Source organism: Lepisma saccharinum, chromosome 9 (genome assembly GCF_977018435.1).
Source record: "Lepisma saccharinum chromosome 9, izLepSacc3.1, whole genome shotgun sequence".
In the NCBI taxonomy this organism is placed as follows: Eukaryota; Metazoa; Arthropoda; class Insecta; order Zygentoma; family Lepismatidae; genus Lepisma; species Lepisma saccharinum.
In genome coordinates this window covers 76,912,681-76,930,164 of record NC_139237.1, presented here as the reverse complement: position 1 = coordinate 76,930,164, position 17,484 = coordinate 76,912,681, and the positions used below count along the sequence as shown (strand labels likewise).

Here is a 17,484-nt window from a genome sequence, read left to right as displayed (position 1 = left end):
TGCCGTGTTCACAGGGCAACACACGTATGTGAGTGGTTTGATGAACACTCAGGCACCCTATCGAACCTCGCCTTGCCTGCTAAATCACCTGATCTTACCTCCAGAGAACATTTGTGTGACTATTTGGAACAGCGGGTGAAACTCCAAAATCAGCATCCTGGCAATTTGGAGGCCTTACGTGATCTTTTGATCACAAGTGGTGTCAACTGGATGTTGAATACCTGCAGAACCTTGTGGACTTCTTACCTTGCCGAATCTAGGTGGTTATCAGGGTCAGAGGTGGTGTTACTCTGTATTAGAGTGATGTTCCCAGGGGGTGACTATTTTTTGTCCAGTGAGCTTATATTTTTGGCACAATTTCCTTAGAAAATGTTTTAGCCAATCCTAAAATAATTACTGTAGTCAGAATTTTGTAGCTTAGCTTTACATGAATTGCTTTTAACAGTGTGCATCAAAAACTACAGTAAAAAATCAAACGAATCATGACCTTTGTGGTTCAGGGTTACAGTGATTCACATTAAACCAAATGTTTTGGAATTGTAATGGAACAAATTCATTTTTAGCAAGTTGATTAAATGACAGGTACGCACATAACTTTTTTTTTTTTTTTTTTTTTTTTTTTTTAGAAAAAAAGTTTTAATTAATAAAAGTATCCAGAGCACACATGTTCAATCAGTGTGCAGGTGGGGAAGGACGAAGGGGAACAAGGCAAATTTAAGAGCCAAATTTTTACAAATTAACGGATGTTAGGGTTAGGTGGATGACTATAGTTTCAAGCTTAAATACAATGTTCTAAATGGTGGCATGCCCAAGGGGAGTTTGTATTGGTCATACATAACCCCCTTCCCCTTTGCTACAGTATTCATAAAAAAGAATGTCAAGAGAGGAAAAGATGGCAAAATTAGGGCTGACTACCAAAAAAAGTATATGTAACCACTCCCACTTGAAAATCCTGGGCAGCCACTGGGTCTAAAGTCATTATCGGACTTATACAATGATTATGCTGGCATTTGCATGTGGGCTATTATAACAAGGTAAATATGACAAAATCTCAATGTGAGCGAATAAGCATTCCTAATTTTACAAATTACTCTTCAATTCACTAAGTTTAAAATAACATCTGAGCTGAATTTACTGGTTAAACATTTGTTTTCAAGTACTTAAGAGGAACTACTGAAAAGATACATTGCTGGTGCAGAATACTTTCATGGTATCTTCAAAGTTAATTTTCAAGATTAACTAACTTTGCTTAGTGTCTCGATTTCAAATTTTTCCATTTCATATACTATGCACATGACTAAACTACCACAAAAAGTTAAGTTCTTTTACGATACATTTATAATTTTACACTGACTAAGCTTACCTTGACTTTTCTTCCATCTGGTGTCTCCTCGTCGAACTCTTCCCCCAGTTTGAAGACTATTTCCTGGTTCTTGAAGGTAGACATTGTCTTCATCGTGTACACTCCATTGGCTTCTGTCACCTCGACAACAGGCGAGACCGCATTGCCCATCTTTCTGGTTACAAGGCCAACGCCTACAAAATAAAAAAAACATTACTTTTAACATTAACTTTAGCAACAATCTACCATCTGACCAATAAACTATCATCATTTTGTGGATAAATTACTACCCATCCCTGATTCAATGGATGCTATGCCACCAAGCTGCACAAAATCTGTTTTACCCCAGGTCATCAACAATGTTTTCCCTTCCTGTTTACCAGCATTCATTGGCAATATTCATAAAACTTAAAATATTCTTCCCAATGCCATGTCTACATTCATTCAGCTGACCAAATCAGTTGTTAATGCTACATTCATCCAAATTACAAAGCAGTACTCTAATTGTTGCCAATAATATCCCACCTGATAAACACCAACTTTATTGTGGTCACACTAAAGTATTTTTTAAAACTTGTAATAGTTAACTTCTGGTGTTGGTAGCGTTTTTGTGCTGTAATTTTGGTATTTTGCATTGAACTGAGTCCACAATTATTGTAAATATATGCAGTTAGGGAACTAATAATATACCTTCAAGCTGAGAAAAATTTCATTGAAACCCTTATACATATGCAACCCAAATAGCATTAATAACAGACTGGGTTGCATACGATGATGCTTTCAAAAGAAAAGCAGATGGGAAAGTGATTGCTACGTGGATATTTAGAACAGTTGATTCATTGACTACTTTTGGATATTTCAGAACTTAAATTTCTTGGCAGATACCATTCTCACTGCTTTGGGTACAAATAAGGTGTTTACATAAGCTATGAATTTAATTGTTAAGGGGATGAGGGACAATTTTGCACCAGTTGTGCATTTATTTCAACATCGTCCGAATGGTGAATGCTACTGAGGAAAAAATCTGGTGTTCAATAGAGTAAGAATTTCTTCACATATTGCAAGTGAAAGTGTTATTTAAAGTTGATTATTAAGCTAGATACGATGTTTGAAAAATGTGATTAATAAGAATTTTCAGGAACCCACGCATTCCATATGGGGAATCAAATGGAAGTTTCGACATTTCCGCCTGCCAATAACTACTTCAGTCTGTCATTTTTCCATTGATATATTTTTCTGTCATCGGAAGTTCGATATTCCCAAGAGAGCAAATAAAATAATACTTCCATAAGAGCAATGTATTTCTCATTGCCTCCTATGGCCATCCTGGCAGTGTTGCCAAACCTGATGCACATAAAAGAGCTAAATTTCACCGTAAACTCAGTAAAAACTTTCAAGGAGCTAGATGTACGAAACTCGATAGAGTGCATCCTGGGGTAATTTTAGGTGTCAAATGAGTGGGGGTGTGGGTGCGCTGTTATTACAGTTAGTTTTAAAGTGATTGCAATTTATTCTTAGTTTTCACCGTCTAGATCCGGATAGTATTTAAATAGAGCCGGAAAAAATGTTCCTGGATCGAATTTAAATTCAGTCTGAAAAAGGTTCCGGGACCGAATTTAAATTGATCTGGTAAAAATGTTCCTGGACCGAATTTAAATACTTTACAGTTAAAAAGGTTCTTTACAGTCCAGAACCCATTTCGCTTACTGATTTTCTCTCCGGGACCGGAATTTAATTTATTTAAAATTCCTGGACCTCAACAACCCTGCCTCCAAGTTCGAAACCAGATGTGGAATTCCTCTCAATTATCATGCTGTTCAAGTACATGTGTATATTGTGACAATGCAGGACTATAAAAAAGAAAAGGAAACTACACATCAGGTCATGTAGAATAGACTGATATAAGCTAATCGGTAAAAAAAATACGTAGTTATTTGAACAAAGTTGTTACTATTTTAGTTAATTTCGTACTTTGAAAGTCTCTCAGTCTCTCGCTTGCTTTTGGGGGGCTGCAACTCAATTAGTCCTTTCCGTGGAACATGACGCCGGTTCCAACCATCTTCAGTGGATACTTTTGGTTACAAAAGTCTTGAAGTGGAGTCAAATTTTTTGATTTCAGACTGGGGGCGATCCGACCACGAACAAATTCAAACTGGATGAATCATTTCGGAACAATACAGATACAGTGGGATCCATGAGTATTACCGTGCAAATTGCCCATGACTATTTCTTCTTATATCCTGTGTGTTTTTAGGGGACGGATTTTTATATATGCTGGTGTAGAAGTTGTCAACAGCTTGTTTTGAGTTCTTTTAATTCTTGAAGCTCTTATTGGGTCAAATAAGGTGCACGAACATGGTGATGGGACAATTTGCACGGTAATACTCATGGATCCCACGGTACCAACAGCTACACTAGAGTGCGCGTCAAATCTCCTGCATATGGCGATAGCCAATAGCAGCGCAGTGCAGCGGTGCCATGTCGAAATATCACACGGAAAAGAGACAGCGTGGTTGAGCGAAACGCCTTGTCAAGGAGAGCATGGCAACGCCGCACGTCTGTGATTTGCTGGTGCTGTTCAGCCGTTCAAGGCCATATGCAGGAGATTTGACGCGCACTCTAGACCGTACAGGCTGATGCAGTAGGATCGGATTGAAACAAGTCACAAGTACACTTCTTTCGCAGCTTCCCATGAAGGTTGTCATTTGACTTGCAACTCCTTGTCCTAGTTTGCAATGGCCAGAATTGCAGTGCATTTCTGACCTTGCACTTTGCGCGCAAATGAAAGCAAATAGATTTTTGGCCCCACGCACGTCATAGTCTCTTACTGCTGTTTAATTCCACAGTCACGCGACCGAGAATTCTTGTGATGCCTCCTCCCCCCTTGTATCTTTTCCCGGACGCCCGTACATTCATTCTTATTTATCATTCGGTGTACTAATAATTTTATAGTGGATTTGATTCCCAACGCCGTTAAATGCTCCCATCGTAAGCAGTGCTGAGGAATTGACGTGAAAATAGAACATTCTGCTGCCACAGAAGTTAGCTAGTGTTAGGCTCCAGTTCCGACAATTTGTTAATATTACCTTGCTACGATAGCTCCCAGAGTAGTTCACCTATAAAACTGGAATACTGTACATAAAGCAATTTTGTTATGGTTATGTTGCTGTGGTTCTTTCGTTACTGATCTTTTGCTTTGCTAATATTTACATATACAGTCAGTGGCAGCGATTAGTGGGGCCGTTGCCCCCCCCTTCTCGCCACTTTTGCCCCGGCACTATGCTAAACCTTATCTAGAAAGGGAAATTTACTGTCTTTGCCAAAACTGGGTGGGGGGGCAAACTGCCCCCCTCCCGGTATTGGAAACCAATCGCCGCCACTGCAGACAGTCTTCCAATGAAATTCCACTCTTACTCTTGGTATATGTCCCTCCTGTGTAATTTCAGAGTGAAAACTATATCAGTTCGTGCCTGTGTGGGTGTGTAAGGGGGGGGGAGGGTGTTTTTTTCCCAATGGACTTTTAGAACAGTGCCACATTAGTCCAATGTTTCCAATTCAGTGTAGTGGGCAAAATATTACTGAGAAATAAATTGTTACTACTTGTATTTTAAAATTTCGGTGGAAAACTTACACGTCGTGATATGTTCCTACGACTGGCAACACTGTATAACCACTCCTCTTCCTGCTTTGCAGAGAAATTAAATATTTACACATTCTCAGACAGACTAAACCAAGAGACGCCAGATTTGAGGTGGTCGTATTACCGAGCATCGGTTCTATACGACTCTACTTCAATCTAACTTCTGGGCAGGATTCGACAGTTACTCGAAACAAATTACGCGTAATATACTAGTAAATACCGGTCGTAGTACTAGCTCTCACTTTTTTTTCGTCGGCATAAAAGACTGTATTTCTCAATTTATTAAGATGGATGCAAAAGTATTGTAAATTGTCCATGACTATTTTCATTAATCTTTCTCTTGCATCCTACAAGTTTTTGTGACTATTTTTGTTTGAATTCCAAGAAGGTTTCATTGCATAAAGAACCGAATAATTACACATTGTGATGGAAAATTTGTTTGGTAATATTTATGCACCCCATTGTACATTTCCCCTGGAAAAGGAAAATAGCCATTCGTTAGTTGAAGAGGTAGCGAAACTTCACTCAAGCCTATCTTTCAGTTTCTGTCAGTTTATTCCGCAATACGTTCCCTATTTTATCACCCAGAAGTAGGGTTTGGAAACTACGCATTAAAAAATGTAAATACTTAAACACGCGAGTGCCTTACAAAATCTAGATAGTCTGACTGAAGATTAACGACACAATCTTGCGCACAAGGACAGCATTGTATTCAGAATGGCACAAGGCTACTTTCCTGCGTTGGTCAAGAATTGCACAATCAACTTCTATTACTAACCTCAATAGAATCCAGTTGAAAAGAGAAAACTTGCACTTGACGTTAAATCCAGGAGTCACTTCATTAATTATTTACACTCTAAAGTAAGAAAGCACACACCCACATTCGTCAAGCTTGACCGGAAGCAATAAAGTAGCGATGCCTTTTTTTCGGATGAATTAGTCGGGCTGTGGGAAAGTGCGTGAAAGATCTACTTTAATCTTGCAAAGAGTAGTTGCAAATAGTTAACACAACTATTAACATATGTCTATACCTATAGCCAAAACAATTATTGTTGCCAGCTGCCTTGGAAGGAGGTATACCAAGCCCATATTTTATTTATATTATTTTGGTGTGATTTTGCGGAATGAGGATCACGTGTTTTGCCAGTAGCGCCGATTAAGTACCACAACTGGGGGCGGAAAGGAAAGGTCAGTAACGTGCGGTGACGTCGACAGTTGGGAGGTAGCAATCAGTGGCATGACCAAGCGGGGTTGAGGGGGTCAAACCCCCTCCCTTTAGGGCCTAGTATTACTTTAAAAAAAAAAAAAAACGTCCAAGACTGGAAAAGATTGCAAATTTAGGAATGACTACTAAGAAAGTACATGTAACTCCCCCTTTCGAAAATATAAAAAAGATTTGATTTGACTACTAAGCCAGAAGTCCCGGGTTCGAATCCCGACCTACCCATGGGTGTTCTTTGTGTGTCCCTCTTCATCAATGTTATAGTTATCTTCGCGATTAGCCAAAAGTGGCAGAATAAACCATATCAAACAATCAATGATTTGACTTGTTACTTAGCGTCGCTTTTGACACATTTGGTTAATCGCGAAGATGATGCGTTAAAATTAAAGACACACACACACACAAAGAACACCCATCCCCAGGTTCGGGTTCGAACCCGGAACTCCTGGTGTGGTGTGCTGTGAGAACTCCCCCACGGACGTCTGTCGACAACAAAGACGAGAGAAAAGCTCTAACTATTCGGATACGTGGGTATCGGTAAAACAAACTGCATTTTTCCTCAGTGGTATTTTTCAATTGGATTTTTGAAACACCGTCTTTGCATATGATTAATGTTTCTTGGGGGGAAAAATGCTTTACTTAATTCCTGTAATGCCTCCATCTCACGATGTCGTTACTGAAGAATCCGGGTTCGAGCTCTGGCCTGTGCACGAGTGTTTCTCTTATATCCACCCTACACCCGTTTAATTGAATCTATGTTAATCGTCATGGTAGAAATTAGATAAAGTGACGGAAGAGCAATGTTAAAAAAAATACTAATTTCTTCCCAGTGCATCTACAGGGCACTGCAAAATCATGAGTCTATAGTTCTCTGTTCATGATTGTCCCTCGTGACTTCCATAAGCTCATTAGCTACTTATTATAGCGATTAAATCTATATAGCTACAAAAAAAAAAGTGACGGACGGTGGCAATATATTAAAGGGAGATAAACTGGTAACAAAATACTTTTTTGTAGTTTCTTCAATAATATTCATTTGGCTTCTTAAGTTCTGGGATACATTTTTCATTCCAAATTATTTCATTGTTCACTGCAGAGTACAACACAAACAAGAGTTCGCGCTCGTCATGGGTTCGAATCCCGGCCTGGACATGTCCTTTGTGAGGTTTCTTCATTAGTTTCATCATAAAATCACTCTTCCTATTTTCCGGGATAACCAAATGTGGCAGAAAAACTAAGTACGTATAATAAACCAACCCAACAATAAGAACACGCTTTCTCTTGCCCAAATAAATACTTTCGTATTTATGACCGTTTAGCTTACCCATTTTCTCGGAGGCCAAGGGATTTAAAAAATTATTTTAAAAAACCTTCCTACACGAGAGCGAGCAAATATTTGTTACTTATATTTATTTAATCATTATATCTTCCATATTTGAAAAAAAAAGAACATAATATTTCCAAGTATTTTTGTCTGCACATAATACGTTCCAATTTCATAAACAGGATTTATAAAGGAATCTAGGGGAAACCAATCCCTTATCTGTTCCTATAGGAGAGACTGGAGTACCATAAACCACGACCTTTCACACACTGCAGTGGGGGGGGGTGAGGGAGGTAGAGGCAGAAATCTTTTCCTTCCGTCGACTGTTTCTACCCGGAACTTGTGAGGCGGAGGAAAAACCAGCAAGAGTAGCTCCTTCCAGTCTTACCAGCTCATCTCGCAGATGGACGAGAAGAGCGTGAAAAAATAAGTGTTTTATGTTAACTGTGGCTTCAAGACAATAAATATTGCGATTTGAAAATAATTAGAGATGGTGAGATTGATTGATCTATCTCTGCTAGACTAGCTACTCCTCAGTGAAAGTCACTTGGAAATGTTATACTTTTTCTTGGTAGGCCATGCTTAGCATTGAGAGGCCATAACGCGAGGGCAAAAAGTTGGGTCAATTGCACCCCATGCCCCTTTAAATCCACCTTTGGCAAATATGCTGCAAGATTAATGGTAGGTTAAAAAATGTACACTACTCAAAATTAGCTTCATTCTGCAAGGTAAGAGTTATATACCCCCAACATAGGGTATAAATTTCAACTATAGCACCTCGCATTAGTACACACCAAAAACTAAACTTCGTGCCCCTTTTGAGGGTCAAGGGCTACCAAACTGCCCTACTTTGGCTAACGTGAGGTCAGTGCATCGAGTCCCATCGCCGCTGTTATCTGGCTTTCTATTCCGGAAACAACACTACGACTTATAAATAAAAAAAACCTTCCAAAAGAGTCGCAAGGAACTACAACTGTGCAATGGTCTTGCAAGAAGTTTACAAATAAGTTTTCAAAATTGAAAATCCTAGCGTGTCACTGCTTATATTGTATAGGGGCATTTGAGAGTTAACTTTTTCTTTAGTATAACCTTCCTCCTCAAACACTGCCATCTGTTTTCTATAAAGGCAGCCGCACAACTGTTAGTTGACGCTACCAGAACTTTGATAAGTCGCAAAGCAGGAAACCTAAAAAGCTTCGATAAAACATTCACTTGACACCAGGAGGTTCCGAACCTGCTTGTGGAAAAATACACCAGACAACGAAGCTCCCCCTAAACCCCCTATGCACAAGATCCGGGGCGAAAGATCATCCACTCTTATCATGTGAAGGAACTAAAGTTCAACTTGCTTTATTGGAGTCTTGTTTGAGGGGCAAGGTTAAATTCCTGACCGCCTAGCGCTGCAATCTCATGTACAGCTTTCATTTGTCTTGTAAACATTTACACACACTCCCAAGAACACAAGACATCGCAGCTTGGTTGTTGCTTTCAACACAAGAGAACCATTTATCTGTTGGGTCAGAACTTTGTGGGGATAACTTTATCCTTGGCAAGTTTATGTCTAACATTATTTACTGAAATAGCTCCTGTTCTGCTTTCATTTCCACTAAACTTGTGAACGGAAAGAGGGGGAGGCAAAAACTGATAACCATTTCAAAAACTTTTGTTTATCTACAGCTTCTATTATTTTCGCAGTAAAATAGGCATTTATTGCAGCACGTCCTCAGTGGTCTGGAAAAACTAAGTATATGAGGACACTTTCTACACAACTTGCAGGATAAAATCAAATAAGTTTTCACTTTGCACGAGAGTTTGTGGACTTCAGACGTGCGATTTAGTATTTATGTAAGTAGACAAATATAATTTCAAATGCATTATTTAGTATTCCAAAGGTATTTCGAGGGGTTAACACTCACACCCTTGATATCACGTGTAGCATTATTGCACTGCATTCGATATGAAGTTAAACGAAGTATATTTGTATTTCACGCCTCTTTTCTGCCTCTAAGGTCAAAGACTATGAATGATGTGATAATTTCAAGACTCGAACTCAATTGACAGGAAATCTGAAATTGCTGAAGAATTTCTCTTACCCATCAAAGGTTCATTGCATCGAACGTGAAAACTAATTCACATAAAACTCCCGAAATTTCGATATTTTGTTCATCGTTTAGAATGTCGTAAAATAATCTTCTGCAACCTAATTTTCAGGAAACAACGTCACGCTATTTTCAAACCCTCACCCCCCTTCATTTTCCAATGCATTTTGGAGTGGTTTTGTTGCAGCATGACCTTCACATCCTAAGCTGCAACACCAAGGCAAACCACAAGGCATTCATTGTTTGCGACCAGTACGCGTTAACTCTTGTGTCAAAAGTCCACGAGTAAATTCTTCGTGTTACGAATGTTTAGCACAGCTGTGTTCCTAGGAGTATCCAACTGGGGATAAAGTGTTGCAAACTATGGGATTTCACTACGGCAGAAAAATTAGTTTTTTAGTAGGAAAATTTGACTAGCTGAAATGTGAACGACAATGTGTTTCCATTCTTATTGTAGTGGCCAAAATTCCAGATGCTTTATAAACTAAAAGGTTTTTTTTTCCTGCCACGGATGAGGCTAACAGGTGAATTTTTTTTAAGGTACACTCGCAAAGAAATTGACTCGAACCTGAAACCTTCGATATCAAGATCTTTTCAATAATTTTAAGAAAAAAAAAAAAAAAAAAAAAAAAAAAAAAAAAAAAAAAAAAAAACCTCCCTGTTGGTGGAGTGAAAACTACATTGAAACTAATACGAAATTAAGATTTGTGCATCCACACCTTCCTCAGTTTAGCTGGAGGGCGAAAATTTCGGCTGGGTGCCTTCACAGAATATATTTTAACCTACACACCTTGGCGCGTCAATCCATTGCTTTGAGGGACAATGCATTCAAAGCGGCTTTTTATAGGTTGACAACGCTTCGAGTCCCATAGCTTTTAATTTAATATAATTTTACATTATATAATTTAACATTTCGCACTCTAAATAACAATGTCTTGTTCACCTAACAAAAAAAAAATAGAGTTGGGATTTGAACCTAGGATGGTTCGTTCTTGGAACGGATAACCGTGAGTGTGATCAACTGCACTAACAAGAAGTACTTTGAAACACGTAGTCTATACGATGTATAGGACAAATTGTTCTGAGCAGATCATCTTTGTGGTCCCACTATACCTCCCCGACATCTGAGGCTATTATCAAGTGGTTTACTGTAACTGAATTATGGCATTAGGCTATATTCAAAATTTTCCTTGTCATAATTCCACATGCGATAATTACTGGTAGCTGCGCTTCTTATATTTTTCGTTCCTTTCCTCTCCAGATAAACTCAAGTTAGTCGTACTTTCAAAACTTGTATGATGAAAAAAATTGGGATTACTTCACCGGTAAATTGCACTTTCAAGACTGCAACACTGTGTGAGGAGTGAGTGGCCTTGAGGAAAAACTCGTGATCATCGTATGAAACCACTGCAGTAGGTAATTTGTTCTAGAACGACAGGAGAATCGAAACACATTTGAAGACAAGATTCACCAGAGATTGGAAAAATGGGAAAATTATCGGGAATTTTGGTCTTAATTCGTATAATTTGACAGTATCAGTTCCTCGCCTTTCCACAACATTTATTCGATGGTTCTGTACCTTCCTCTGTGGCATGCCTAGGAATTTTGTAAGGTGAATCAGTTTTTAGCAGTCCTACACCTTTCAATCTTTCCTGCATTTGACGTTCTTTTTAGAGTACCGGGTCGGACGTGGGGCACTCCGACAACCTTACCAAAGCGCTATGTAGTTTTCCACCGTGGTTACAAGTTGTGTACGCAGACTTTTACAAGATATCCATTCATATTAATAAAAGGAAACTATATCGTAACGCAATTACATTCAAAATAAAGTTGACAAATTGCACTGCAAAGTTGACAAACTTCAAACTTATGGTCAGCAAGGACGTATTTAGGGGGGGCGGACCCATCCCCGAAAGACTTTCTAATTACAAGAATTAAATAAAAATAATGACTAACTAAAATTAAATAATGAAAATTACTTTCTTTAATCGATGGTAATTTATTTCCGCCAAACTTATTGGAAGCCAAGGATTGTATTGTAATCATACTACTTTGAATGACTGCCAAAGTATAGATTTATGCAAGATTTATTACTACTTATAACGTAACATTCATAAAATATCACCAGGAACATTTCTTTTCGTCAACGGATCTAACAACCTTTTTTATATATTTAATAAATATTACATTGTTTATCTATTTGACATTAATTTCCTTGCCAGGGCAGTTTATTTTGAACATATTTTGCCGACTTTAAGTACACGTAAGCTAGATAATGAATACGTGCTTGTTATATCACTATTCTTGTACCGATCTTTTATCTATTCATGTATATTTTAATTTAATATAATTATTTTGATTGAACATTATTTTGAGACACTTTGTTCGGACCCCCCGAAACATTGCTAGATACGTGCCTGATGGTCAGGTATGCTACTCGGGAGACCTGCAGTTCATAGTGTGATCCGAATCGCTGCAATGCGCCTCGACCAGGGATCGAACCCGGTATCCCTCGGTTACAAAGTGACAAATTCACGTATGTAGACACAAGTTACGACATTTATAAAAATCGCTTCGAAAATGTATGTAAAGGCAGGCAGGGCCTGACGACTGACGTACACCCTGGAAATTTCACTTATTAAATAGAAAGATTTGTTTTAATACAATTTATTTCAAGATGCGGAAACCCGACATTAGCTCCGAAGTTTTTTTTTAACGAAATCTTGTACGCATGCGCGCGCGCGCCCACCCCCACATATACATACCAATCAAGCGGAAATCTTAACTTATAAAACTTAGCAGACACACATCGCATTTCCCGCTATGTAATTGTACGGGCGAAAAGGACATTCGTCAACGCATCCGTACGTCATTCATTCGTCCAACTCATCGTATCATCTTGCACTTTTACCTTGTCAAACAAAATTTGGTTTAAAAGGAAGCCAAAATACTAATAAAATTTGACATTAAACCTCTCACTTCTAACCTAAGAAAATTGCTAACAGCACTCGGTCGAGTTTGAGACACAGGTCATTAAATAAATGCCAGAGTAAAAATTACGTCTTCTCAGAATGAGATATCACATAAACACATGAAACTTCCTTTCTAATATATTTCCTACTCTTACGCAAGTCACGAACTACAACAAATTACAATGCATACGGTAGTAGCTATAATTCCACACATGCAGAACATATCACACAGATTTGGCAACGTCGTCATGACAAATAGTTCCACACAAAACCGCTGCATTATCTTCGCGAGATAAGAACAGGAAACGTTCATACGAAACAATCTTGACAATGCACACTTTTCCGCTTTCTCGGGGGGTGTACATTTCTGCCACACTGTGCGCAAAAAATTAGTATCGGTATCTGCTGTGAATGCTATTTAGAATGCACCTCAAACCTATATCCAGTTTCAAGCGAATGTAAATTATACAATTTCTTTTCTTGCGTACAGATATTACAATTAGGAGAGAGCGGGAGACTTTTAAAAATAACTATTATCAAATGTAATGGACGGTGAAAACCCCAGGGAAGATGGTATTATAAGGCCAACTGACTTTCGACTACATTCCCAACCCGTGAACAGTTTGAATTTTACTATCTACAAACAGCATTGTTCTCGCGCCTCTGTACAAAAAATGTTTTTTGAAACCGCCTATTCAACCTTCAATAACAACTCTCCGTTTGACAACAGTATCACGGCAAGCCTCATTAGACCACTTTCATAATATTCGGCCACATCAGGCACGTATCTAGAAATATGTTTCGGGCGGGGGGGGGGGGGGGGTGTCTGAACCAAGTGTCTCAGGAATAATAATAATTATGTTTAAATTAAAATAATACTAATTAGTAATTACAAAAAATAAATTAAATTAGTATTATTACACGATTAGGTAAAAATACTGTAGCTATAAAAATAGAGATATAATAGCTCATATTCATTACGTAGCTTACCTTTAGTTAAGATCTGAATAATTTACATAAAAACAAGTGCTCTGGCAATGAAATTAATGTCAAATAGATGAATAATTTAATATTTATCGAATAACAAATTATTTCACATATAGTTGGAGAAAAGTAAGTTTCCAATTTAAAAAAGTTCAGAGGAAATTAATAACCATTGATTATGCAACAAATGCTAATATTTTCATTACTTAATTTTAGTACTTTGAAAGTCCTTCGGGGGGGGGGTCCGGACCCCTCCTAAATACGTCCTTCCTGTCCCCTAAAGCAGTATGATCCCAATATAATCCTTGTCTTCCAATAAGTTCAGAGGAAATTATACAACAAATGCTAAATTATTTAATTTATTTATTTAATTTTCGTACTTAAGTCTTTCGGGTGTGTGTGTGGGGGGGGGGGGTCCGGACCCCCTAAATATGTCATTCGTGTCCCTCAAAGCCCTATGATCCCAATATAATCCTTGTCTTCCAATAAGTTCGGAGGTAATTATACAACTGCTAATAAATATATTTTCATTAATTATAGTACTTTATAAATCTTTCGGGGGGTCCGACCCCACCCCCACTAAATACGTCCTTGGGCCACATCACCTTATAGTTTGGTACAAACACACACGAGATGAACTACATAGAAATTTCAACGAAATCTAATCTGAGCGAGTTTAAACCTCAGATTTAAATTTGTCTTGCGAAAATTAAACATGCTGGCAACTAACTCTACATCTTTACAGTACACCCAACCCCCTTTCTTCCCGTAAAGGCTAATTTATTTGTAGCATTCTGTATTGGATGCTCGAAATTATGTGGAGGGGGAGGATGCTATCCCCCAGTTAGACAATTTTCGTGAAGTGCCCCCCCCCCCTGCATTGGCATTGACTCATACAAGCACTCACCTATGAATTTGCACTTCGAGCACTTATGCAGATTATGAGTAACTTGAATAACTCACCCATAATAGTATTGACTTACCAGGCACGTATCCAGAGGGGGGCTTATGGGGCTCGAGCCCCCCCCGAAAGTTTTAGGTTTACACTAGATAAAATGAGGTTTTTGATTTCTTGTGGTGTGAAATAAAATAATGTGACAATAATTTAAGGAGATAATTATCGAGGCAAGACGGAGAATGTTCCGTAACCCTGTTATTGATAATAGCACGTATCCAAGCTGGGATTGAGGTGGATCGAGCCCCCCCCCCCATGATTTTTTTATTTTACACTAGATAAAATAAGGTTTTTGGCTTTTTGAATAATGTGACGATGATTTAAGGAGATAGACAATTATCGAGGCAACTCGGAGAATGTTCTATAAAACTGTTGTTGATAATATTGCACATACACTTTTCTTGAGCTTTCGGTGTTGTCGCAGCGCACTTGAGCTCTATGTAGAAACTTGTCAGCATTTGGAAGCTGCACAACAAAGGTAGCGCCACACGTAGGGCAATTCATTGTAATTTCTAATCTCTGGAAGGCGGGAGAGGGTACGTTCTTGAATGAGAGAAGGAGTCAACTACTGGCGATATTAACGAATCGTTTTATCTGCGGAACGTTCTAGAATATAATGAGGATGTAAATACGCGGATTCAATTTTTCGGTTGATCTGTACAAAGAATCGGTTAATGAGATTTCAGAGGTAAGTGTGACAATTCATACAGTCGATTGGTGATCAGATCAGTCAGCGTCCTCTGATTGCTTTATGAGATATAGTGATTCGAAAATGAAGACATTGACGACAGCAGAACTTCCGGCGCCTCAGTGTAGTGCTAGTTCCGTTCGAGGCCCGAAGAGATCAAAGGTCTCTCTCTAAAGTGAATATTTCAGCAGTACCGGATATTGGAGTGTTTTATTAAAACAGAAATAAACTGCATAGATCAACTGAAAATCAAAGTTTTGAGTGATGATTTAGTTTTGCCAGAACTAAATTTCGTACATGCAGTCCGAGAATTTCATGGTATAAAAATACTTTTCTTTAAGCCTACTGGGTTCGAAACACATTCAAACACTTAACTACCATAAAGAGACAGCCGAAAATTTTATGAATGTCGAGAAGAGAAAGCAAGATGATGTTGCATATGTAGACATTTTAGGCAGAAATTGCAGGCTCTACCAGGACCCGAATCAGGGCTCTACCAACTGAGCCACCTAGCCATCCTTGACTTCAACCGATTTTTCGTTAAAATGTCTACATAGTACATGTCCTGCGTATATCAAATTGTAAGGTGTTGCCTGTACAGTGAACAAGCACAGAAAATATAGGAGAGTGAAGAAAACTGAGGAGCATTATCACCGGTTGAGGATAATTTTTTCTGTGGTCAACAAGAGCTACTACTTCGAGGTGACAATGACAATGGCCTAATAAGGGAGATTTCACACAGTGTCGCCTGAAGATTAGGTTTGTGCGGCCTTTTGTGTCGCTACGGTGTGAAACGTTGCTGTTGATTGGCCCATTCCAATCGACATGTATCGCGTGTCCCTTCGGTCTGAAACCTTCCTAAGTCTTGAAAATCCAAGTCACAAGGATGGAAAATTAGGGCCTTGTTAAGGTTAGGTGTGAAGGCAAGCAGACGACAGCACCCTTAAGGATCATATCCAAACCTGCAGGAAGAACGCATCTTACTTCAATCTCCAATAGGATGATAAAAACTTCTCGTGGGTTGATTTTAAAAAATGTGTCCGAGATAAAGAGAGGCGTGCCCAGGATTTTTGTAAGGGAGAGGGTTTACGCATACTATTCTTGGTGGTCAGTCCTGATTTTGCCATTTTTTCCCTGTCTTTGACGTTCCTTTTTTTTTTTTTTAAGAATACTGGGTCAAATGGGGTTATTACCTCACCAAACCTCCCTTGGGCACGTCACTAGAGATAAATGAGTAAGCATTTCATCATACTGGGAGACGAAACATTAGATGTGTTGGGAACGGAAGGGTTTTCACTGTGCATTAATTGTTTCGTGATCCACCTGTATTCGAGAAAACTTCCTTTGTTTCGTGCCGATATATGACAAGACAGCGGAAGCTGTGACAGGCATTTTTGAACACTTGTGAGTGCTAAGGTCTGAATCTGAACAATTTGTTGGGTTTCGGCTTTTATAAGAGCTGAAAAAATGGGAGGACAAGACACGTTAGTGGTGTTCAGGCTCGAATCAGAGAAATATTCGAGAGCCGTCTGCGTCCAGTTCGCAGCCCACAATTTGAATCTCGCGTTGTCGAGTGGATTGTCCATCCCGTGCATGTGTAACAGCTTCGTAAAAACACTCAAAGACACCATAGATGATTTTATGCCTGATGAGAAGAAATGGACAAACCCACATACTGAGATGGTTCCGGCACAGAGGAGTCGAGTGGTAAAAAATGTTCCGCTTTCACGTTCCGATTAAAATGATAGCCTTACAGTGGCAACGATTTAAGAGATAGTTGTTCCCCATTTTTAATTTTTTTGCCTGAACATTATGACCTCTTAATGTTAAGCCTTGGCTACCAAGAGAAAGTAAACTTGCCTTGTAACGCCCTCCCCCTCCCCCCCGTTTTGGAACCCAATTGCCACCTCTGGTCTTAAACACACAATTGTGAGGTTCTTACTATACCCCTTAAAAAAATGGTGTTGAGCCCCCCCCGAAAGGAATTCCTGGATACGTGCCTGACTTACAACTAAAATGTTTCTTTTACATGCCAAACCTGACATGTTCCTCCTACTCTTCATCTGGATTTGGCTTCAAAATAGTACTCGAGAAGCGATGGAATTGTCCAAACGTTAAATTATGGATTTAGAAGTCTCATACTGCAGTATTTTTTAACCTCACGACTGTATTATAAATTTCCAACAAAGGCGAAAATAACCGATTACGTTAAGGGCAACAAGCCGGTATGCAAATAACGTACTAGACTAGTAACATGT

General features: G+C 38.8%; 2 protein-coding genes across 3 annotated transcripts in view; one reads left to right on the top strand and one right to left on the bottom strand.

Moving 5' to 3' along the window:
- The window catches only part of LOC145992164 (fatty acid-binding protein-like), a 66,336-nt gene that overhangs the window by 15,118 nt on the left and 33,734 nt on the right, over window positions 1-17,484 (bottom strand). For both annotated transcript variants that reach the window (XM_083128451.1, XM_083128450.1), the window contains exon 2: window positions 1,364-1,536. In XM_083128451.1, the coding sequence (XP_082984577.1) occupies window positions 1,364-1,536 (173 nt within the window). The remainder of the gene's footprint in view (window positions 1-1,363; window positions 1,537-17,484) is intronic.
- The window catches only part of LOC145992163 (neo-calmodulin-like), a 101,010-nt gene continuing 92,781 nt past the window's right edge, over window positions 9,256-17,484 (top strand). Inside the window, exon 1 of the mRNA XM_083128449.1 lies at window positions 9,256-9,373. The gene's annotated coding sequence lies outside the window, so the exon portion shown is untranslated. The remainder of the gene's footprint in view (window positions 9,374-17,484) is intronic.